Source organism: Chionomys nivalis, chromosome 5 (assembly GCF_950005125.1).
Source record: "Chionomys nivalis chromosome 5, mChiNiv1.1, whole genome shotgun sequence".
Taxonomy (NCBI): Eukaryota; Metazoa; Chordata; class Mammalia; order Rodentia; family Cricetidae; genus Chionomys; species Chionomys nivalis.
The window spans coordinates 76,142,188-76,167,390 of NC_080090.1; the positions used below are offsets into that span (position 1 = coordinate 76,142,188).

A 25,203-nucleotide genomic window follows, 5' to 3' on the forward strand; every position below is an offset into this window, starting at 1 on the left:
ACCTACACTGAAGCAACAGTTATCTATACTGTAGTAACAGTTACCTATATTGAAGCTATGGTTACCTATACTGTAGTAACAGTTACCTATACTGAGGCTATGGCTACCTATACAGTAGCAACAGATACCTATACTGAAACTATGGTTACCTTGCACAACATCAAGACATCAAGATTAGTCAGCATTCGAACAGAGCACTAATTGGAACAAAAAGAGAAGTTATGGAAGGTGGAGGGGATGTGTTGGCAGCGACCGGGGAGAATGTGCAGAGGGACTCTGGAGAAGATATGAGCAAGATACATTTTTCACAAGTACAGGCGTGTCAAAGAATAAATAAAATATGCTTGAATTTAAAATGCAATATATATGGTTTCTAAAAACATAGTGTAACTGTGAAAAAAAAGATTCTGTGCTCAAAAAATAATTTTCCACCAATGGAGGAACTTGGTCTCTGTATGAAGTATAAGGGGAATGGGCCCATGGTGAAACCCAAAAGTTGCTCATCTGTTGCGGTGAGACTGGGGTTAAAAAGGAGATTAAGAAAAGTGGGGCATGGTGGATCACACCCTTGATCTCAGCACTTGGAGGGCAGAGGCAGTTAGATCTCTGAGTTTAAGACCAGCCTGGTCTGTAGAGTGAGTTCTAGGACAGCAAGAGATCTAGAGAAACACTGTCCAGAAAAACAAAAACAGAGTCAATGCAGCAAAGTCTGGAACAGGGAGAGAGATAAATAGGGGCTTAGAGTTGAGCACGAGATAACCAAGCTAGACAGATAAGAGGGAGGCCCGGACTCTGGGTCAGTGACCGCAAGTTCCCTCACAACTCCTCCAAAGACCTTGAGGAACATATGTAAGTCACTGTTGTCCCTTTATATTGATTCTCCTGCAGTGATAAGACACTCTAATCAAACAGAACATAGAGGTGGAAAGGATTTATTCAGCTATACTTCAAGATCACAGCCCTTGAGAGAAACTGAAACAGAAACTGGAGAGATTTTTCTTGGGGCTCACTCTGGTTCACTCATTGGCACATGTTTTTGCTTTTGATTTGTTTTACACAGCCCAGGACCACCTGCCCAAGGGATGTTGCTACCCAGAACAGACCAAACCCTTCTATATCAGAAAAGCACTCACAGAAATGCCAAAATACGACCTGTCCTAGGCAATCCTCAATTGTGCCTTCTCATCTCAGATGACTCTAGTCTGTATTAAGTTCTCAATTAAGACTAACCAGGACAAGTGTGTTCTTGCTTCTAATGCAGTTAATTATAATAAAATAAAAAGTAAATTGAAAAAAGGAAATAAAAATAAAAAGGAAAGGACAGGATAGGACTGATTTTAGGTATGGCAGAGGAGAAAGTTTATTATAGATAGGTGGGAGAGCACAGCCAGAGGCAGGGACATCTGGAACAGTACAGAGTGGACATGATCAGGCTGAACTGGGCCATGAAGGGAGAGAGGAAGAGGAAGGGAGGAGAGAGAGGGGAGAGGGGAACACATTTTGTACACCAGGCTGGACTGGAACTCACAGAGATTCGCCTGCCTCTGCCTCGCAAGTGCTAGGATTAACGTGAGTTCCGAGCTAGTTCCAGGACAGGCTCCAAAGCCACAGAGAAACCCTGTCTCGAAAAACCAAAAATAAATAAATAAATAAATAAATAAATAAATAAATAAATAAATAAATAAATAAATAAGGTGAGTTCCGAGATAGCCAGGACAGTTACACAGAGAAACCCTATCTCAAAAAAAACAAGTTTGTCTCACGAGAATGGTGCTGGTCAACATCTGGGCAGTTGAAATCCAAGGAATACCACAAAGTTTAGCAGCTCACAGTTCTGCTCCAGGAAAAAGTTCTCCAGTAGGGGAGGGTTTCTCCCAGTGAGGTTTTAGAGCTCTGCCTGACTCACTCTGGAGAAGTGTTACAACTCTGCTATGCTGATTGCTGTTCCAGCTGCCTCCACTCTGGGGAAAGAGTCACAGCACACAATAAACCTCACTCTTGCCAGGAAGGAAGAATCCAGGAGGGTGGCTGCCCCTGCTAGGGTGGGAAGCAGCAACAAAATGAACAGAATACAGAGTTTATATAGAGTGTGGGGGTGCTTTCCAGGATGGCTTGGGATTGGTAGGTTGTTGTGGTTTGATTCTGGCACAAGCTTAGCGATTGGTGGGATTCTACAGCCTGCCTTTGGGGCAAGCACAGGGATTAGTGGGATTTCAAGTCTTTGGTCTTAGAGTCAAGTCAAGGGCAGAGCGTTTTTTCCTTGGCCCTTTTTATTCTATAGTTGGGGGGTACAACAAGACTCACACTGAAGACCTTAAGAATACCAAAACTTTACCTACAAATACACACATTTGAGGACTGAGTTTAAAACACATGAAATTTGGGATATGTATTGAAACTATAGCATTTTTCACATTGCTTTGTTGCAAAGTATTTTCATACTAAGTCCATAGACATTTTTCACTACAAATTTTTCCTAACATTCCCAACCAGTAATTATGGAAGACAACAAACAGAATAAGAATCTAGTCTGCAAGAGACTTAAGAAATGAGACTCGCAAATGTTGGTCCACAAAAGACTACATACCGGGCTAGAGAGAGAGTTCATTTGGTAAAGTGCTTGCCATGCAGTAAGCACTGTGTTAGGATTCTCAGCACCAGTGTAAAAAGCTAAGCATGGAGGACCATGCCTGGAACTCTAGCACTGGGAAACCAGAGACAAAAAGCTACCCCGAGCTTACTGCTTGATAGTCTTACTGAATCAGTGAACTCCAGGTTGAGTAAGACATCCAACTAAGTCAAAGGTAAGAAAACGAAGAAGAAACCCAACATTTACCTCTGGCTTACACACACACACATTCACACACACAAACACACACAAAGCATACGAAGATCATACATTATACAGGGACAGAAAACTCCTTTTTATTTGGAGCACAATCTCTCCCCGTCCCCTGCCCTTTCCTCTTTCCTTTCTTGCTCCTTTCTTGCCCCCTGCCTGTTTTGAGTTTCGACATGACCCAAGGGAATTTTTAACTAGAGTAAAAACATTTCTTGAGCAAGTGAGATGATTCAGCAGGTAAAGGAACTTGCTATGGAAACCTCAGAACCCGAGTTCAGTCCCTGGAATCTGTCATGGAAGGAGAGAACCAACTCCTAAAAGTTAGCCTCTGACCTCCACATGACTGCCATGGCACACACATACCCACACACATATACACAACATGTACATATATGTATATACACACACTAATAATAAATTAGAACTTATAAATTCTCCTTTTATTAAAATTGTGTCTCTTACCCTACTTTGGGAATCCTCGTAGGAGAATATAGGATAGACTATGGAAAGAACAGTACTTTCTGAAGAGAATGGCACTCACTGGTACCCAAAGAGGATATTTATGTTAATCAGTGAATTAGCTGCCACATTTGAATTGTATACATATAAAAACTTGTTTAATGGCCAATAGTGTTTTAGTCTATTTTGTGTTACAGTCATCTGTTTATATATGGATCAGTTATGAAGAAAACAGGCACATCCCTCACAGTTTTTTTTTAAATATTTATTTATTTATTATGCATACAATATTCTGTCTGTGTGTATGCCTGCAGGCCAGAAGAGGGCACCAGACCCCATTACAGATGGTTGTGAGCCACCATGTGGTTGCTGGGAATTGAACTCAGGACCTTTGGAAGAGCAGGCAATGCTCTTAACTTCTGAGCCATCTCTCCAGCCCCCATCCCTCACAGTTTTAAAGGCTAAATTTAGTATTGAAAAGCTGGCATTTGGTGAGGTGCTTTTTGCCGCATCATCCACAGCAGAAGGCAAAAACAAGAACCCATGTATGGGGGCATGAGGATGGTGGCATACAGGGAATTAACATCCAACACATGGACTTTGGAGAACACATTCAACTCCTTTTTTCACTCAATTTCCTTAGCAACCCCATGAAGCAAGAATGTTCTTACCCTCATTTTATATATAAAGAATAGGAAATACTGAAGGGTTAAATTATTAAGGGAATAATCCTAGCAAGTCATTAATTCAAGCGTTCTGAAGATCCCAGATGCCAGAGTTGCAATCACCACATTATTCTGGTTCTCCAAGGGTATTATGTCTCTGATGATGTACAATTTGTCTTTTGAGAAGGAATGGAACTGGGAATTCAGTGCTCTTCTGGCCTGTGTGGGCACCAGGCACACATGCATGCATAAACGTACATTCAGACACTCACTCTTGCACACAAAATGAAACAAAAATATCTTTAGAAAAGATTGATGAGCCGGGCGGTGGTGGCGCACGCCTTTAATCCCAGCACTCGGGAGGCAGAGGCAGGCGGATCTCTGTGAGTTCGAGACCAGCCTGGTCTACAAGAGCTAGTTCCAGGACAGGCTCCAAAACCACAGAGAAACCCTGTCTCGAAAAACCAAAAAAAAAAAAAAAAAAAAGATTGATGAAAGAGTTCTGATTATAAGTCTCTCTAATTTCAATGTCCCAACTTATCACTACCTCATAAAGGTTAAGCATGTGTCAAAACCTGTCCAGCTCTTTCCTGTAAAGGGTAAATTGAATAGGGCATTGGCAGTAGATCAATTTGGTTCTCTATGTCTCACAAGCAGGAGAAAAGTAGCTTCTGTCAGCATCTGAACTGACAAAAACAGCTGGACCATGCTATTCTTCTGTGAAATAATTTCAGACTATCAAGAGTCAGATCAAACAGGTTGACTTTATGGAACAAGACTGTTCCATAAGTCTTGTTCCATATCTGAACACATGTAAATATGATCATTGTAACTCCTACTTCTTTTTAATTACAACTTTAGCTTCATTTATTTCTTTTTTTTTTTTCTTTCTTTTTTTTTTTTTTAGTTTTTCGAGACAGGGTTTCTCTGTGGTTTTGGAGCCTGTCCTGGAACTAGCTCTTGTAAACCAGGCTGGTCTCAAACTCACAGAGATCCGCCTGCCTCTGCCTCCCAAGTGCTGGGATTAAAGGCGTGCGCCACCACCGCCCAGCTTTCATTTATTTCTTTATTCATTCATACCTTCCAAATATAAAAAAACCATAACCCTGTGGGCCAAATAAATCCATATTTTTTCTTTTTCTATTTGTGTTGGTGATTGAATGTATGCTCTAACTCTTAAATATATCAGTAAACTCACTTTTTTGTTTTTGTTTTTGTTTTTGTTTTTCGAGACAGGGTTTCTCTGTGGCTTTGGAGCCTGTCCTGGAACTAGCTCTGTAGACCAGGCTGGTCTCGAACTCCCAGAGATCCGCCTGCCTCTGCCTCCCGAGTGCTGGGATTAAAGGCGTGCGCCACCATCGCCCGGCTCAGTAAACTCACTTTTATACAATATTTAGAAAAAATGTCTCTAACACTTTAAAACAATTTAAGCTGGGCTGTGGTGGTACACACCTCTAATTCCAGCAGTCCAGAGACAGAAGCAAGTAGATTTCTGAGTTCGAGGCCAGCCTGGTGTACAGAGTGAGTGCCTAACAGCCAGGACTACAGAGAGAAACCTTGTCTCGAAAAAAAACCAAAGCAGCAACAACAACAACAACAACAAAACAATTTTAAAAGGTCAGATAAGAAGACCTGAATGAGACTATGCAGTCCACAAATCTTAAATGTTCTATTACCTTTTAACATCACCCCACTGGGATCATACCACTAACAAATGACTCTTTAGGGAACACATTCCAACGATATTTGAAATACAATGTTGCCCCAAATCATGTAACAAACCACAAATTGTATTGATGGATGAATGGATGGATCAATAAAGACAGGGTCCCAGCTGGCCTCAAGGATGCCCTTGAATTTGTGGGGTTTTTAAAATTGCTTATTCTTATATGCCTTGGTGTTTTGCATGCATGTATGTCTGTGCAAGGGTGCCAGATCCTCTAGAACTGGAGTTACAGACTATTGTTAACTGCCATTTGTGCCCTGGGAACTGAACCGGGTTCTTTGGAAGAGCAACCAGTGCTGTTAACTGCTGAGCCATCTCTCTAGCCTGAACTTGTGATCTTTCCACCTGTTTCCTGAGTGGTGAAATTACAAGTGTGTGCTATTAGGTCCTGTCTTGGTTGTACTGAGGATGTAACCCAGAAATTTGTGCACACTAGAAGAGTATTCTACCAACTGAGTTATATTCCTAGCCCATAGGCCTAAACTGAGCAAGTCCAATTCAACATTTTCTTACAGAAATGTGCGTAGGTATATATAATGTATGGTTTTCCTTGAGCACACAGTCAGTGACTCCAACCTACTTTGTTTAATCAGTGTACATAAAAAAAAAGACTCAAATGACCATATTGGCCAATACCATTTGTGCCTGAAAGCTAAGAATGATTTTTTTTTCACATTTTAAGGTGTTGCTTCAGAGCAAAGAAAGGAAAAGAAAGAAGAAAGAAAGAATAAAGAAAGTCAAGACAGAAAAAGAAAAGGACAAAAAACATCTGTAGATCATGAATCTTCTAGCAATTATTAATTAATCTTTTACAAAAAAATAATGCCACCTCTTAGTTTGGAACTATGAAAGACCTGAGATTTTTATGGTGTTTGCAAGCTGACAAGTTAGTCTGCCAGTTTCCTGGGTGATAACAAAAACAGGATTCCCAGATAAGAGATAAAGCGCTTCCCTACTGAAATCACTTTCCAGCGTGTCAGCACTAACCCCTTTTAATGAACAAACCTCCTTCTAAAGGTCTTACCACTGCTCCCCAGTGTTACAGCATGGGCCAAACTTCAGCACGATTTCAGAGGGGACAAAGCATGTTTGTCACGTCCAGCATGGCCCCAGCACAGCTCAAGGGATGGATCTGACTGGGGCAGCAAGGGAATGAAGAAAAGACAAACACACAGACACATAGAACAGTTAGGATAGGCCCTCTGATACAGAAAGACAGCACCCAAGAAGTGCAGCATAGCTATTATATACAGTCCAACAGGAAGGCTGGTTATTGCACACAGCTGAACAAGAAGGTGGTGTTATTACATACAAGGAGGCAGGGTAATTACATACAGCTGAACAAGGAGGCCAACTCCATAGAGGAGCAGCCTTCAGGCCATAAACATAGGGTAGGGGTAAGGAGACAGCTATGGTGGGCAATTTCTGCATACACTATTAACATCTTATTAACATCTGCTCCTGGGCCAAGGAAGGCTTTGCCATCACTTTGCATCTCACCAGAGCATGGTGGTGGTGGTTTGGTTGTGGGGGGTGTTATCATTTTCCCACAAGTCTGGGGCACTGGCGTCCTTGACATGGCTGTGCTTGTGCCAACAGTACACATTCACTGAAGGCTTCCTCCCTGCCACATGCATTTAAATCCCAGAGTTAGGTAACTAGTTAAAACATCTATTCAGATCATGAGCTGAGCAACCTTGCAGCCTGGCCCCCTCGTCGCAGTGGATGCATCTACGGCCTGTGCTGGATTGCCTCTCCCCACTGTGTGGTCCTGGTGGTCTTTGTAAGCCGTTGACATGAAGGGAGTTTTTAAGGAGGTTCAGGAGTGACCCTTGCTGCAGCTGATGAGGCGCCTCCATTGTCTATCTAATTCAGCCATCTGAAATCCTGTGCATACTCCTGCGTGAGGCTGCCTGGCCCAAAGCCCAGAGGCAAGTTTACAGTGGATTCAGCTGCAAATGAAACTCCAGTATGCTGTCAAGGGTTATCATCCCCCTCCCCCCATTATGTCCCTTAGGACTAATCAGAATTCTACTGTTCCTTGATGAAACTGTTTAGTTTTCAGTCTTTCCATCTGTCTGTTTGCTAGTCTGGTTACCTATTAGATGAAGCCTTACCGGGAGAGGCCAGGCAGAGGTGTTTATCGTTGAGCTGGAACTAAGAGGGTCAGAAGGCCCCCTCAGACCGATGTTTTCAGATCAACTATGCCTTGAGTCTCTATTAAGAATTATAGCCGGGCGGTGGTGGCGCATGCCTTTAATCCCAGCACTTGGGAGGCAGAGGCAGGCGGATCTCTGTGAGTTCGAGACCAGCCTGGTCTACAAGAGCTAGTTCCAGGACAGGCTCCAAAACCACAGAGAAACCCTGTCTCGAAAAACCAAAAAAAAAAAAAAAAAAAAAAAAGAATTATACAAGGACTTTCTCACTAGTTTTGTCTTCTGTCTGTGCTGTGTCTAATTGTTCTCATTGGAATCACGTTTATCCAACTTGTGTGTGGTGACATATATTTTACCTTCTTTTGGAAATCTGGGCTACACAAGGTCCATCTTTAGGAAATGTGTTCTCAAGTTCATTTCAATTGAAAACTGCCTATTGTTTGTCAACCACTAACTTTCCTTTAACTTCCATGTTTTAACGTTAATTTCTATGTTTATCTAACTAACGACCTTACCAAGGTTAAAAATGAACTACAATAGTCATTTCCCTACTTTCAACAAGATTGCCCCTTCCAGGAATGCTTCAGAACAAAAAGGGAAAAGTCTTTTGTGAGGAAATTGTGCTTGTTGGTCGAAAAGACAGAAATAGAGGCCATTAGAAATTTTGGGTTCAGCCGGGCGGTGGTGGCGCACGCCTTTAATCCCAGCACTTGGGAGGCAGAGGCAGGCGGATCTCTGTGAGTTCGAGACCAGCCTGGTCTACAAGAGCTAGTTCCAGGAGAGGCTCCAAAACCACAGAGAAACCCTGTCTCGAAAAACCAAAAAAAAAAAAGAAATTTTGGGTTCAGTTGCCAGCAGTAATCCAATCTGGTATAATGTCATGTGTCTGTAATCCCACTTAGTACTCAGGAAGGCAGAAGGTCATTGTCAGTCACATAGGTAGTTCATAGACATCCTGAGTTAAATTAGAACCCTGTCTCAAAGTCACAATAACCAAAGCAAAGAGGAAGAACATCTCCTTTAGGTATGACACCCTCTTTGTATACTTATTTTGAAGATCAATAAAATGCTAGTTTTTCCCCAAGACATAGCTAGACAAAATTTGTAGAACCCAAATTATTCTTTAAATTAGCTATAATGAACCTCTTGAGTTGGCGATGTTGTACACCCGTAACTTAAACACTCAGGAGGCAGACATTCTAGGCCTTCCTGGACTACATGACAAGTTCCAACCAGAGCTTCACGGTGAGAATTTATTTCAAAAACTGAAAGAACAGGGGCTGGAGAGATGGCTCAGTGGTTAAGAGCATTGCCTGCTCTTCCAAAGGTCCTGAGTTCAATTCCCGGCAACCACATGGTGGCTCACAACCATCTGTAATGAGGTCTGGTGCTCTCTTCTGGCCTGCAGACATACACACAGACAGAATATTGTATGCATTATAAATAAATAAATATTTAAAAAAAACTGAAAGAACAATAACAAAACAAAATTACACTTTCATATGTACATTTTGTTTTTTCCTATTCTTTTCTTTTTATTCTTCTCTCATACATTACATTCCAACTGCAGCTTTCTCTCTATCCACTCCTCCCAGCACCCTATTCATTCCCTCAGAGCCACTTTTTCTCCATTTCCCTGCATAAAAGAACAGGCCTCCCAGGAATATCAACCTACTGTGGAACAATGATCTTATACCCTGTAAAGATTTGGCACTTCTATTGGTTTAATAAAACACTGATTGGCCAGTAGCCAGGCAGAAAGAATAGGCAGGGCAACCAAAATAGGAGAATTCTGGGAAGAGGAAAGGATCAGTCTACAGTCATCACCCAGACACAGAGGAAGCAAGATGAGAATGCCTCACTGATGAACAGTACTGAGCCATGTAACTAACACAGAAAAGAATTATGGGTTAAGATGTAAGTGTGAATAAGAAAGCTTGAAGCCGGGAGATGATGGCACACGCCTTTAATCCCAGCACTTGGGAGGCAGAGGCAGGCGGATCTCTGTGAGTTCGAGACCAGCCTGGTCTACAGAGCTAGTTCCAGGACAGGCTTCAAAGCCACAGAGAAACCCTGTCTCGAAAAACCAAAAAAAAAAAAAAAAAAAAAAAGAAAGAGAGCTTGAGCTAATAGGCTAGCCAGTTTATAATTAATGTAGGCCTCTGTGCGTTTCTTTGGGACTGAACGGGCTGCAGGACTGGGCAGGACAGAAATCTCTGCCAATATCAACCCAATGATGAATAATAAGATACAATAAAACTTGGTACAAACCCCCATACCAGGGCTGGATGAGGAAAAGAGTCCCATGAGCAGGCAAAAGAATCAGAGACACCCCCACTCCCACTGTCTGAGGTCCCACAAGAACTCTAGGATAACAATCATAACATACATGCAAATAATCTGCGTAGACCTGACCCTTGAGGCTGTGTGACTGCCACTTCTGTCTTTATGAGCACGAGGTCAGTTTAATGGATTCTGTGGGCCCTGTTCTGATGTTCTTGACCCCTCTTACTCCTACAATACTTACTCCCCCTCTTCTGCAGGGTTCCTCAAGCTCCAAGGGGAGTGACCTGATCGAGATCTCCAATTTGTACTCTCTCTACCTTATGTTTGGCCCTGAGTCTCTGTATCTGCTCTCATCAGCTGTGGGCAGAAGCCTCTCTGATGATGGTTGGGTTATGTATGCATTTAATCATGGGTATTTTTTCATCAAACTTTCTTTCCCTTTGCAGAGAAAGCACAATTAACCTTGTATATTAGTCATTTTATATTTACTTGAAGCTCTTTTTTTGTTTCTATGTTTTATCTGTCATGTAAATTATAAAGATTAATTGATGAGGAAACAAACATCCAGTTGTGTCCTCATTTTATGAATATTCAGTTCAATAAGACAGACTAGCGAAGTGATAAAAATGTTGGTAAACTTTTTGTGTTTATTTTGTGTTCTTTGAATTGCCTTTGTTACCACAATTACAAGATAAGAAAATAAGGCCTTAATTTCAAGGTAAAAAGGAAACTTCTGGTATTATTTACTCTTCAGTTTTTTTTTCTTTTTTTCTTTCTTTCTTCTTTTCTTTTTGGTTTTTAAGACAGGGTTTCTCTGTGTAACGGTTCTGGCTATCCCACAACTCACTCTGTAGATCAGGCTGGCCTCAAACTCAAAGATCCACCTAACTTTGCCTCCCAAGTGCTGGGGGATTAACTGTGTGTGTCATCACCCATCCAGCTCTCAGACATTAAATCTTATATCATGTAAAAATAATGTCAACATGGACTGGAGAGATGGCTTAGAGGTTAAGAGCACCGATTGCTTTTCCAGAGGTCCTGAGTTTGATTTCCAGCAACCACATAGTGACTCACAATCATCTGTAATGAGATCTGATGCCCTCTGATCTGGCCTGCAGGCATACATGCAGGCAGAACATTGTATACATAATAAATAAATAAATCTTAAAAAAATAATGTCAACACAAAGTTGTGTTTTAAACAGGGTCAAGGTTAAATTTATTTCAATTTAAACTTTTTGAATCTCCTATGTTGATTTTCTGAGTCATTACCATATATTTCTGTATTGTTTTTAAATTTCAGCCTGGGTATAGTGGCACATGCCTTTAATTCAAGCGTCCAGGAGGCAGAGGAAGACAGATCTCTGAGGTGAACACCAGTCTGGCCTACATAGTGAATTCTAGTACAGCCAGGGATACACAAAGAAACCCTGTCTTGAAAGACAATATCAGTCTGACTTCAGGGCAAGGCCAGTCTGGGCACCCTCTCCTCTATTGCTTAGGGTCTTAGGTGGGGTCATCCTCGTGGAGTCCTGGGAATTTCTCTAGTGCTAGGTTTCTTTCTAGTCCCATAACGGCTCCCTCAATCAAAATATCTCTTTCCTTGCTCTCATTTCTGTCCTTCGTCCATTTTGACTATCCCATTCACTCAAGCTCTCCTCCCCCCTTTCCTTCTCCCCTCGTTCAACATAGAACCTTCATCCAGCAACTGACCGAAACAGGCGGAGACCTACATCAGAGCACTGGACTGAGCTCCCAAAGTCCAGTTGAAGAGTGGGAGGAGTGAGAATATGAACAAAGAGGTCAAGACCATGATGGGTACACTCACTGAAACAGTGTATCCGAGCTAATGGGAGCTCATCAACTCTAGTAGGACAGGGAAGGAAACAGCATGGGTCCAAACTAGTCCCTCTGAATGTGGGTGACAGTTGCATGGCTGAGGCAGACTGTGGGGCCACTAATAGTAGCCCCAGGATTTATCCCCACAGCTTGTACTTTTTTTTTTTTTTTTTTGGAACCTATTCTCTTTGGATAGATACCTTACTTAGACTAGATATAGTAGGGCGGGTCTTGGGCCTTCCCCAAAGCGATGTGCCTTACCTCTCTGCGGATTAGATGGAAGTTGGGGTGGGAGGCTAGATACAGGAAAGGGGAGGAGGGAAGGGAGAGGGAATTGGGATTGGTATGTAAAATGAAAAAAGATAGTTTGTTTTCTTTTTTAAAAAAATAAATAAAAAAGAAAACAACAACAGCAACAACTTCCCCCCAAAACAAAAAGGCTTCTCAGATATGTATATATGTGTCCATAATATTTTTAATATATGTAAGTAAAATACATAGCTACAGTTAGCTAATGAAATAGTATTAATAGATATCATTTTAAAGTTTTAATTTTATTAACTTTTAATGCACCAAAAATAATTCATAATTCTCAGATCCTTGACAACTTTTAAGGCAATAGGGATGTGATTATTTAATCAGTAAACCAGTATTGATGCCTGAATTGATATTTAGGTAAAACCCAGATATGTAGGCTATGTATGCAGGGAGTTCAGAAGACAATTGATTTTAATGTCAAATAGGAAGATAAACATTAACAGCTTTTCTCATATCTGTAGGAGAGTTGAGGATCTGGGGCTAACCATTGTCCCCAAATTTGGACAGACGCAGTTCACCTGAGGACAGGTCTCTGGATAGAAACAGATACAAGGACCAGAGCTAGAGCTGGAAAATGTCATCACAGTTGATTTCTATGGTTGTAGCAAAACATCACGACCCACGAGCAAGTCAACTTCTAAAAGCAAGCATGTAATTTGGGCTCACAGTTGGGTTAGAATCCATGACTGTCACGTCAGGGAGGCTGGTAGCAGTCAGGCCCTGGTGCAGTATCTGAGAGCTCACATATGAGATAAGACCACCAGGCAGAGAATGGCATCGGATTTTAGACCCCCAAAACTTGACTCCAGTGACACACCGCCTCCAACCAGGCCACACCTCCCACTTCTTCCCAAACAGTTCCATAACTTAAGAACTAAGCTTGAGGTTTGCTTAAGATACACAGGCCACGCAGGGTATACAGAGTTGATTTCTAGGTTCCCATAACCGTAAGGGCACCAATAAACCTGCTGAGTGCCATTTAAAAATCCGGTAGTCTGGCCGGGAGTGGTGACACAGGCTTGTAATCCCAGCACTGATTCAGAGGCAGGTGGATCTCTATGAGTTCAAAGCCAGCCTGGTCAACAGAGTAAGTCCCAGGACAGTCAGGGCTACAGAAAGAAACCCTGTCTCAACAAAACAAAAACCAAAAGACCCCTGGTAGTCTGAAAGTATTCTATTTTACAGTTTGAGGTTTCTTAAGAATTATTCTCTCCCCCACCCCTTCACAACCTGGAACCCTTTGAGGCTTTTTTGTGATTACCCGGGAAAAGTCGCTGGGATGGAAAAAAAATATTTCCAAGGGAAGGAAGGGGGAAGAAATAAACAATTGATTGTATATCGTTGACGCATTAGGATGCTTTCAGCGTATTTTCGTATTAATTTTATTTTGCCATCAACCAAGCGATGTTAGGAAACCAGCGACTAACAAATGGTACCCGAATTCTTTCCCAGCCAACTCATCTCTTCCTCTTTGCAAATCCACTCCTAACCAGAACTCATCCCAAACTACAAAACGTCCATATTCCAAACTCCCCGTTGTCTGTAGCAGCTTATCCTGACCCCAGGGCCCTAAAGCCCTTTCTCTAAGTGTGGGTCTGCAGCAGATAGGAAGGTAGTGCTCGGGTCCCGCAAATCGCCTTCAGAGAGTTTGCTCTTAAGGAAGCCTCGCGTCGGGAAAGTCAATTAACTCAGCGCGCGCTCCAGGACGGGAAGCACAGATGTGCCGGGCAGGTGCGCGCGCACCTGTCGCTCGCACGCTCGCTCGCTTGCACAGAGCAGGCTATGCGCTCGTCCAGGGCGAGCCGAGGAGCCCGCGCCGGGCCCAGCTCCGCTAATGCTCGGCATCGGGGAGCAGCGTGGACGCCCTCCCCGGTTCCCGGGAGTCGGCAGCGCGCCCCGCGGGAGTCTGGGAGGCTCGTCCGCTCGGGCGCTCTCAGCGCCCCCTGGCGGCGGCCGTCGGCGCCGGCGCCGGCGGAGCGTGGGTCAGTCAGTCAGGCGTTCTCCGCGGGCAGCCCGCGGCGGGGCCTTGCCTTATATAGCGCGGGGTCCTTGGCGGCCTGGGTGGCTTCTGCCCGTGCTGCTGTCGTAGACGCGGGCGGCTGTTAGTGCGGCGGCTGTTGGTTCGCGGCGGCCGCGGCGGCGGAGGCAGAGGGCGAGGCGACGGGGAGAAGCGGCGGCGGGCGCGGCAGCGACGGCGGTGCCCGGGGCCCGCGGCGGCGGCGGCAGCGAAGGGGGCGAAGATGGCGGACGTGCTCAGCGTCCTGCGACAGTACAACATACAGAAGAAGGAGATCGTGGTCAAGGGAGACGAAGTCATCTTCGGGGAGTTCTCCTGGCCCAAGAACGTGAAGACCAACTATGTAGTTTGGGGGTGAGTGCGGCATGGCTTCGGCCTAGGGCTGCTGGTGGGGCAGCGTCGGGCGCCCCCGGGCGACCTCGTCCACCCGACCCCTCCTCCTCCCCGAGTCCCTCGGGGCTGGGAGGGAAACGGGTGCCCTGGGGAAAAGTTCTTCTCTGGAGCAGAAGTTGCATTTGTAGGGTGAGGAGGGGAGAGGTGGAGCGGATTCTCGAGCGGTCCAGTCTTTTCTGTGTTGGAGAAGCCACAGGGAAAGGTACCTTGGGAGTTTCCGACTTCACCAGTTGGTGTTCACCAATTTGTCTCGGTTGTCCGCGCAGTGTAGGGCTCCCGCACGCTACCTGAACCTAGGTATGAAAGCACAAAGCACAGAATCTGGCGGCCACCCTGTCGCTTTTTGTTCTTATTTTTTTTTTTCTTTTTCTTCGCCCAGAGGCTGCCATGTGTTGCAACTGTCTCCTCTGGCTCTTGGAGCGACTGAGTAATTTTCTTTCTTTTTTTTTTTTTTCTTTCTTCTCCCTTCCCCCGCTTCATAATGGGGGTGGGGATGATGTTATTCCTCAAGGAAAAAAAGTAAGGGAATACTACTACTTGAAGTCTGGGAAAGAAAGATTGGGAGAGTTTGGAAGTCTGCAAAATCAGTGTTCGAGATGAAGCAGGACTTTGTTGGGAAGAAAGTTTCTGGCGAAATGGAGTGAACTACACTATACATACGGGCGTGAGAAATTGATCCTATGTGCTTTTCGGAAGGCGCCTTAAAGAAAAGTGTTTGGGAATATTGATCCATGCATGCCATGAATTTAAGTCATTCAGGAATCAAGTTTAGTAATCCTTTGGGGCTTCTTTAACAATGTTATTGGCAGTGATGCTTCACTTTGATAATTAGAATGATGGAGTCAGAATTTTGGTACCCATTTCTTTTCTGATTGAATGACTTGATGAATGGTCAGTTAAAAACTAGTTGTTTAAGTGACACTCTAAGTTTACCGTGTTTTACTCTTTCAAATAAATTACGCAGAAGTAATGATTATATTTTATTGGACTTTGATAAATGCTTTTCCTAAAAAACTCGGTATAGCTGGGCATGGGGCGCACGCCATTAATCCCAGCCCTTGGCAGGCAGGGTGGGGGGGTCCTAAATTCAAGGGCAATCTGGTCTACAAAGGATTCCAGGACAACGAGGGCTGTTAAACAGAGAAACCCTGTCTCCAAAAACCAAACCAAACACCACCCAGCCACCCCCCAAAAAACTCCTCTCAAGGTATAAAGAAGTTTATTTTGAAAAATAGAAAAAAAAAAAAAAAGCTGAAAACTCCGGGTCCTGCCTTAGGAAAAGTTGACCTAGCTTAGCTAGCAAAGATGAAACAAATGTTTCATCTATTGAAACAAATTGATGTGAAGTGTTCCTAGCTTATAGGAAGAGAACAGTTGTTTACATTTACTTCTAACCTGGGCAGTGTAGGTCTTTAATCCCAGTGCTCTGGAGGCTATAGCAGGCAGAGCGAGTTCCAGTACAGCAGAGGCTACACAGAGAAACCTTGTCTCGAACGGCCTCCCTCCCCTCCCAAAGTTGTTTACTTCTAGCCGCGTGGGTGGGTATTTAGAGAGGGTTTCATGAAAATGCGTTTGACATGTGTCCATTCTGCAAAGTCCCTTCCTTGAATAAATGAACAGATGAGCAAGCTTTAAAGAATGGGTAAGAATTCTACATGAAACGGTGGAATAGCCTTTCAGGGTGATGGAACTGTATACTTGAGATATGAAATCTGGAAAGGACATGTTTGGACAGGCGCTTATAAACGAGTGAAAAAATAAAGCTTAGAAAAAAATTTGAACCTTTCAGCATCAAATCTTTATTTTATTTTGTTTTTCGAGACAGGGTTTCCCTGTATCTTTGGAGCCTGTCCTGGAACTAGCTCTTGTAGACCAGGCTGGCTTTGAATTTACAGAGATCCGCCTGCCTCTGCCTTCCGAGTGCTGGGATTAAAGGCTTGGACAACCACCGCCCGGCTCACTATCGAATCTTCAATAGTTATGTTCCACATGTATATACATCTGAATATGTTCATATGTAAAAGATTAATCACTACCCTTAATGCATTCAGTGCTTTCTGATATTTTTATAATTACTTTGTATAATAATTAACAAGTAATGACTGATTTGATGTATCACTTTAGGGGAAAAGTGATAATAGAGGCTAGTAAAGTAGGCTTAGGAGCTGCGTTCAAATGGATTCATATAGTTCAACCATCATAACTATAGATGGAGGGGGAAGGGAGAATTGGAAAACTGTGTATCCCTAAGACTAAATTGTTTTATCACAGATAGAATTATGTCTTAGATTTGTGTCACCGGTCTGTCTTAGTTTGAGAGACGTTATAAGAATCACACCCTTGAAGTTCGCCCTGTTTACTTTGAGGATATTGTTGAGGATACTGTAGGGCAGTGTCTTTTTTTAAAAGAACTGTAACGTGTTTATTTTTTAAGTGCAGCCAGCCCTAGTGATACCTTCCCCTAAGCAGTTTTTTCTGAGTGGTCCTTCCCATTGTGCAACTGCCTGGGTTTCTTCCTCTGTTGACAGAGCTCAGAACCCAATTGTTGGGGTCTGGTGCTAGCCCGGACAATAAATTATTTCTCTACCAGACCCCAACATAAACTATCTCTCTCTGGACTGGCGTGGAGGAGACGGGAATAAAGACATGACTCACATTGTTTCATTTGGAGGGAGATTTTTAGTGGTGCCTCATGATGTCCTGAGTTCACATCCTGAAGAATTTCTCTGTTTATTTCCCAAACAGTCTTTATACTAAAACTTAACTTAGGGGAAATACGTTAGCATTCTGTCTCCTAAGTAACTAGGTGAATGGCTTTTTGTCATGTCCACAATTACCTGTGTGCTCTGTGTGCTAGCTGTCATGTAGGCTTGAATCAGCATCTCTATCAGGTATCTTCCATATTACAAAGAAAGGAGCAACAACATTCTGACCCTATATTATTAGGACAGTGACAGCCTGTCTGCAGGGCTAGCTGACCACCTCAGCTGGGGCCTATGGCTTCAGAGCCTGGCTGCCACACCATATAGGAATATGGGCCTACACCAATTTGGTCTTATTTGTGTGTAAAGTGAGGCTGAGAATGTAGCCCAGTTGGTAGAATGCTTGCCTAATAGGAGTAAGTTCCTGCATTTGATTTCCAACACCACACACAACATGCCACCCTCAGCCGTGGTGCAGATTTGAGGCCAGCTGGGATACATGAGACCTTGCCTGTTTTAAAAATAGCAAAGAAAAAGTATACATAGTAATAGAGTGTGAATTTATATGCCCTCCCTGTTCCTTTCATTTTTTATTTTGTCTTTTTGCCCCAACAACTCACTTAATGAGAGTTTATATTGCATGTATATTTTTGCTATGTTAAATACATTGTTAAATAATCTACTAGATATAGATAATGAATACATGTAACTAAGGTCAAATAATTGATTTGATAAATTAATAAAACTCATGCTTTAATCATTTTAGGACTGGAAAGGAAGGCCAACCCAGAGAATACTACACATTGGATTCTATCTTATTTCTACTTAATAATGTACACCTTTCTCATCCTGTTTATGTCCGACGTGCAGCTGTAAGTAGAATTCATTTTATAGTTTTATTGATTAAGCAATTATTGTTTGGTGTATATAACTTTTCCTCATGGTTTTCAAATGTCTGAAATTATTTTGGAGAGTCAAAATTAAACTGCTATGTGATTTATTAAGTTGTTTTAGTTGGCAATTCATTATTCCTGTAAAATCTAGGTAATGTTTTATAACAGTAGACATTTTTTGTTTGTTTGTTTGTTTGTTTTTAGAGGCAGGGTTTTTCTGTTCCTAAATTCCTGGCTGTCCTGGAACTCTGTGTGTAGACCTTCCTGGTCCAAAAGAGATCTACCTGCTTCTGCTTCTGCCTCCTGAGTACTAGGATTAAAACCTGGTTCCACCAATGCTTGGCATAATAGTAGAAATTTTAAAATAGGTGTTTCAAAAATGTATAAGCAAATGGAAGAACTCTGATAATTCAGAACTATAGTTTAATTTCAAGAAAACTTTTCTTCGTATAAACATAATACAGGGCAAAGGAGAGGTAAAAGGGATGTAAATTTAGTACTCCAGTATGAAATTCTCAATAAATAAATAAATCCAGTTCGAACAGATACTTTTAGAATTTTAAACAATGAAGTGATTTTTTACTTTATTGGCAGATTTGTTGCTTTTCAGTTTTTATCTGCATTTTTAGTGTTTGAAAATTCTTTATTGAGAGGAAATCATTAGAAATAATTTAAAAGGCTCATTTCACAGAGATTGTTATGATGGGATTCTTCCACTGGCAAGGAACTTTTAAAAAGTGATAAAGATTGAGTTACTTGAGTTTTACATTGCAAATTGCAAAAAAAGTCCAAATAAGATGGTTCCCAAATATTCTTTTTTTTTGGATATTGGAGGAACACGGGTTTCATGTAGCCCAGGCTGACCTTGTAGTTGAGGATGACCTTACATTTCTGATTCTCTTGCCTCTTAAGTCAAGTGCTGGGATGAGATGTGTGTGCAATCATGCCTTGTTATCTGGTGTTAGGCACTGAACCCAGGACTTCATGCATAGTAGACAAGTATTCTAAGGATACCTCCAGTCCTTTAGCATTTGTTAAAAATGAGATCCTTATCAGATATGGTGGAGTAGGATATAGAATTATTTTGGAGATATTGATATAATCAGATATCCACTCTAAATGTTGTCTTAACTTTTGAGTACATACTTTACTGTGTTGTATGAATTTAAAACAGTACTTTTATGTCTTAAACACACTCCTCCTCAGCACCATCATTGTGCCTTCTATCACTGGAACTACTACTGCTATTTGATATCTGATGCTACTGGTGGATCACATTGTGTTGTGGGAAATTTACTTTTATACTCTTTCCTCTAAAGCAGTGATAGGTGAGGTTTTTGAATAGTAACTTGCTATTTGGACCAACTGAGAAAGGACTCACCGTTGAATGGGCTTCAGTATTCAGTAGAACCGCTTTTCTGAGCAAGAAGCATAATCAGTGTTAAATACATTTAAAAAAAACCTTAAAATTATTAAGTAGTAGAGAAATATTAGCAATCGACCATTACATTGTTCTTTATTAGATCTTTAAATAAAAACTGAATCAAGCAGTGGACAGTGGTGGTGTACACCTTTAATCCCAGCATTGGAGGCAAAGGCAGGTGGAGCTCTGTGAGTTCAAGGACAGCCTGGTTTCAGGACAGTCAAGGCTGGACCTTTGAGAGAAACCATCTCTCAAAGAAAAGAAAAGAACCCCCCAAAACAAACAAACAAAAAACAAAACCAGCAAACAAAAAACCAAAACTGAATCAAGAAATAATTAGAATTGTTTGTTAAATAATTTAAGTACTTAGAGATATAAAGATTCTATTCTTGTAGAGTGGTTAGAGTTTATAACTTACAGAGTTGTTACTGTGGACCCTTGTATTTTAAAGTCATATAAGATGAAATACTTGTTTTTTTTATCTAAAGTTCTCTAGTCAATTGCCATGTTACTTGCTCTTTGTTGCACGCGGACTCTTCCTGAGGTGCTCCTGACCCCTGATGCCTTTTACCTTTTAGTGTCAGCAGACCTGCAGCTTCTCAGATGACTTGAATGTGGGCCATACTTCAAGGGAGATAGGAATTAACCAGTTATGTGTAACATTAATTCAGATATGTGTACTAGTCTGTGTAGTCTGATTAAAAATTGGAAAGGACAAATATTTTCAGGTTTTTAAACTTGTATGTGTGTGTGTGTGTGTGTATATATATATATATATATATATATATATATATATATATATATATGTACTCATAAGGGAAAACTAAAATTTAGCCTGACTTTTAAAAAAAATTTGTTCAGCTAAGCCAGAAAAAAGTATGTACAAATACTGGGTCTTGTGACATATCGTGGTCATTGTGAAGTAATTGGCTAGTGATACTAGGGGTTCTTATTACTTCATTGTTGTTTATAGTAGTTGACAAAGATTTTAATCTGTGTAATCCCTTGGCAACCAGTTTTTCTTTCACTCTGTTGCTTACATTAGAAAAATGATGAGGAAAAATGTGGTAATGGCAAAATTCATTGGCCCAAAGATGACTTGTTGCCTAAAGTGTACATTTTATGTGTTTTAATCATTTTTTAAAAAGTTGTGATATTTTTAATTATGTGTCTCTGTATATGTCTTAAGTACACATGAGTACATGTACCAGATAAGGCCAGAGGAATCTAGTTCTCCCTGTGAACTGGAGCTGCAGGTGGTTATGAGGCACCTGACGTGAGTGCTGGGAATCAAACTCTGGTCTTCTGGAAGGGCAGAGAGTACTCTAGTTGTTGAGCCATCTCCCTAGCCCCAGTTTAAATCAGTTTTAAAAATGATGACTGTAGGTAGGTTAAAGGAAAATTACTCATTTTTCTAAAATCAATAACAGGTTTTCAGATAGGATTTTTCATATCTTTTTTCTTCGTTATCTGAATTTATATACCCAAGAATAAAAAGAAATATATGATTTCTTTTTATTGCAGCTCCTTAGATGACTCTAATGTGGTAAACTACAATTAACGTTTTCTTTTTCTCATATACTTGTTATCAAAATTTATATTTAGTGGTTTATGTAGTTCATTTGGAAGAGTTTCAGTTGAGTAGTTTGAAGAGGTTTGGTCTGTGGGGAGGAAAGCACTAAGTATAAAGTGAGTCAACATTGGGACTGAAAAGATAGTGGCCCTCTATGTGCATAACATCTTGAGTGAAATTAGAAAATAAGTAACAGCTAGGCGGTGGTGGCGCATGCTATTAATCCCAGCACTTTTGAAGCAGAGGCAGGGGGATCTCTGAGTTCTAGGCCAGCCTTGTCTATAGCACTAGTTCTAAGACAGCCAAGGCTACACAATGAAACCCTGTTTCAAAAACAAGTAAAGGTTGAGAGAGCCTGAGATTAATACTAGAAAAAAGATAAAGTTATTACTTGCTTTCAACCAAGTGTCTTGAATTTATCTTTCTGAAATTCTCAAAGTATAATTACTGAAAATTAACATTTGAGAAATTTTCAAGATTTTTAGATAGAAAGCTTTTTTTCTAAAAAAAAACCTGTGACTTTAAATACATATATGTTAGATAAATTCAGAGATTACATGATATTTATCAAGTTTTATAGTTGCTGCCATTCAATATCTAATTTAAAATTTTGGCTTTAGACTGAAAATATTCCTGTGGTTAGAAGACCTGACCGAAAAGATCTACTTGGATATCTCAATGGGGAAGCATGTGAGTAGTTTTAAAATTGCTCCCACGTTTAAACATTGTGTTTTTGTTTTTTTTTTTTTTAATCTTCCCTATAAATAAGCCGTAGAGGGAAGTTTGTATTTCCACTGAGTGCCTTACCTGAAGTTGGTCTGTGTGCTTCTCCATGTAGTTGCATGAGGGTTCTGTTCATACTGTTGAAGACTTTTGTCTATCAGTTATTATTTCTGTCTTGCTTTACTGTTTTTTTTGTTTCTTCTGAATTATCACCTATGAGTATATATGTAGAAATATTTATTCTTTAAAAATTATTTTTGATTCATCTCTCTCTCTCTCTCTCTCTCTCTCTCTCTCTCTCTCTCTCTCTCTCTCTCTCTATTTTTCTTCTTTTTTTGGAGACAGGGTTTCTCTGTATATAGCCTGGCTATCTTGGAGCTCACTGTTTAGACCAGGCTGACCTTGAACTCAGAAAGATCCACCTGTCTCTGTTGCCCAAGTGCTGGAATTAAAGGTGTGTGCCACCACCACATGGCTGATTCCAGATTTCTGTTTCATAAAAAGAAAGAATTGTCATAATATCACCACTTCCTTTTTACATGCTCAAAGTTCCTCCTGCTTAGCTTTCATCCTCACCAACCCATTAAAGTCAGAGACACTGGTAGTTGCCACATTCCTTTTACCCCCTTTAACTGTGAATATTTGATAGTGTTGAAGAGTGCTTCTTTGAAGTCCTTCACTTGACACTGGGTACTGAAGACTTCGGTATTCTTTCTATTCATTATTTACCTTTCAGAATATTTTGTCACTTCTGTGCCTAATATTAGTTGTCTTAGGTTTTCTATTGTTCTGATGAAACACCATGACTAAAATCATTTTGGGAAGGAAAGCATTTATTTTTTTCCTATAGCATGTGGTCCATTATCCAGGGAAGTCAAGGCAGGAACTGGTACAGAGACCCTAGAAAAGTGCTGCTAACTGACTTGTTCCTCATTGCTTGCTCAGCCTGCTTTCTTATGGCCCACAGGACCATTGTGGGGCCCAAGATTGGTATCAACCTCAGTGACTTGGACCCCCCATCAGTCATCAGTCAAGAAAATGCACCAGTTTTTTCTACAAATAATCTTACAGAGGCATTTTCTCATTGAGGTTTCATCTTTCCAAATGACTTGTGCCAAGTTGACATAAAACTAGCCAGGAAGTTTTCTATGGCTTGATGTTTCTTTTTCTCTTGTAACCATAGAATGTCTAGGTGACGTCTTCTAAGTTTTATGCTGTAATTGTTATGTTATGTAAATATACATTGCTGAATTCCAAATATAGTTGGCCTTTGAACAACATGGGTTTGATAAGTGCAGGTCCACTAATGTGTAGTAAGGATTTTTTTTTTTAAGATTTGTGACTGTTTTGAAAAACATAAGCCATCACAAAAAATATGAAAAAGGTATATTATTATGCTATATACTAACTTAAAAATAATTTAAAAATACAGTGACAGAAATATGTGTAATAAATGTGTAAATTATCTTTATTCATTTATAATTCAAAAATCTTTTTTTTTTTTTTAAAGATTTATTTATTTATTATGTATACAACATTCTGCTTCCATGTATACCCACACACCAGAAAAGGGCACCAGATCTTATTACAGATGGTTGTGAGCCATCATGTGGTTGCTGGGAATTGAACTCATGACCTCTGGAAGAGCAGTCAGTGCTCTTAACCACTGAGCCATCTCTCCAGCCCTCAAAAATCTTTTAATACACAATTAAAACTTACTTAGGCACATGATATTTCTATACCATATTGATACCATTCACTGTTGCGAGAAATGTAAACAAACATAAGATGCAGTATTAAGTACAAAATAAAAGGGTAGTATGTTATAGCTTTATAGTCCTCTCTTCTGTCAGTTGTAATAAACTCAGTCAGCACAAGTATCTGCTTAATCTTTTTTTTAAATAATTTTTAAAAATTTTATTTATTATGTATACAGAGCTCTGCCTGCAGGCCAGAAGAGGGCATCAAATCTCATTACAGATGGTTGTGAGCCACCATGTGGTTGCTGGGGACTGAACTCAGGACCTTTGGAAGAGCAGCCAGAGCTCTTAACCACTGAGCCATCTCTCCAGCCCCTCCTGCTATGTAATCTTGTAATGAGATTACCTCTTCAGAATACTGTATATTATTGTAAGAAGTGATTTCTTGCAGTTGTTAGATAATTTTTCTTCATATATCATGTGTGCAGCACACTAAAATAAGGGTTGCTGCCTGTTATTGTTAAGTAGCTTCTGGTAAAAATCAGTTTATTAATTTTTTTGAGCAGTCAGATTTATACATGAACTTTCAACTTGATGAGAGAATCAGTGCCCCAACCCCATGTTTATGAGTCAATTGCATATAACTCCCACAGACTCTGTTTCATATTTATACATTTACTGTTGTCATCTTCCTTTAAATGTTTAACAGGCTTCTGAATGTCCAAAATAGTGTGCCTAATTTACTCCTTCCCACACAAAACAAAACAGTGAGTCTGTTCTCATCTTAGAAAGGAGTGATGGTACCTTATGTAACTTCATGCTGTGACTTAGGCCTTAAACACTAGTGAAATGATTTTCTGACATATAAAGCATTTGTTACATCCTCTTCTCTGCCTTGAAAACCATGACAGTTTTCCCACTCTATTCCAACCCTATCCTACTTCTCTTCTTCATATAAAACCTCCTCATATGTTCTCTTTATCTGCTACAGTTTATTCTGTAACAAGATTTGTTTTTGAAAATGTACATTTATTTAATTGTGCCAGTTATCTGCTCAAGGCCATTTGTGGGTTCCATCACACTTAGGATAAAGCTCATACTTCTTACTGTGTGTGGACTCCTTGATCATGTTTCTGTCTAAATCTCTATGGCTTTATCTTCTATCTTTCTTCCTTTAGCAAAGGAGTCAGTGTATTGATCTTTCAGTTGGTTTAGTTAACCTTAGAGCCTCTGCCTTTACAGTTCTGTCTTCAATTTTTCTGTATTGTTCTTGGGCTCTTATTTTCCCTCCGTGCCCAAATATTCTTCCAAGTATTGTCAGGAAGAAATCTCTGACCATTCTAAAATATGGAGTAACATCCACCTTCATATCTGTCTATATGTGATCAAATCATATTTATTTTCCAAACAAATACCATATTTTTATCTGAAATTTTATCTGTTGTTTACTTGGATACTGTTTATTAGAGACTGAACCTTAAAGGATAAA

At 40.8% G+C, this 25,203-nt stretch overlaps 1 protein-coding gene across 1 annotated transcript in view; it reads left to right on the top strand.

The window, feature by feature from the left end:
• Positions 1 to 14,351: 14,351 nt before the first annotated feature.
• Cdc73 (cell division cycle 73) overlaps positions 14,352 to 25,203 on the top strand; it is a 121,368-nt gene continuing 110,516 nt past the window's right edge. Inside the window, exons 1-3 of the mRNA XM_057769200.1 lie at positions 14,352 to 14,661; positions 18,169 to 18,274; positions 21,912 to 21,981. Coding sequence (XP_057625183.1) covers positions 14,531 to 14,661; positions 18,169 to 18,274; positions 21,912 to 21,981 — 307 coding nt within the window. The 5' untranslated portion in view covers positions 14,352 to 14,530. The remainder of the gene's footprint in view (positions 14,662 to 18,168; positions 18,275 to 21,911; positions 21,982 to 25,203) is intronic.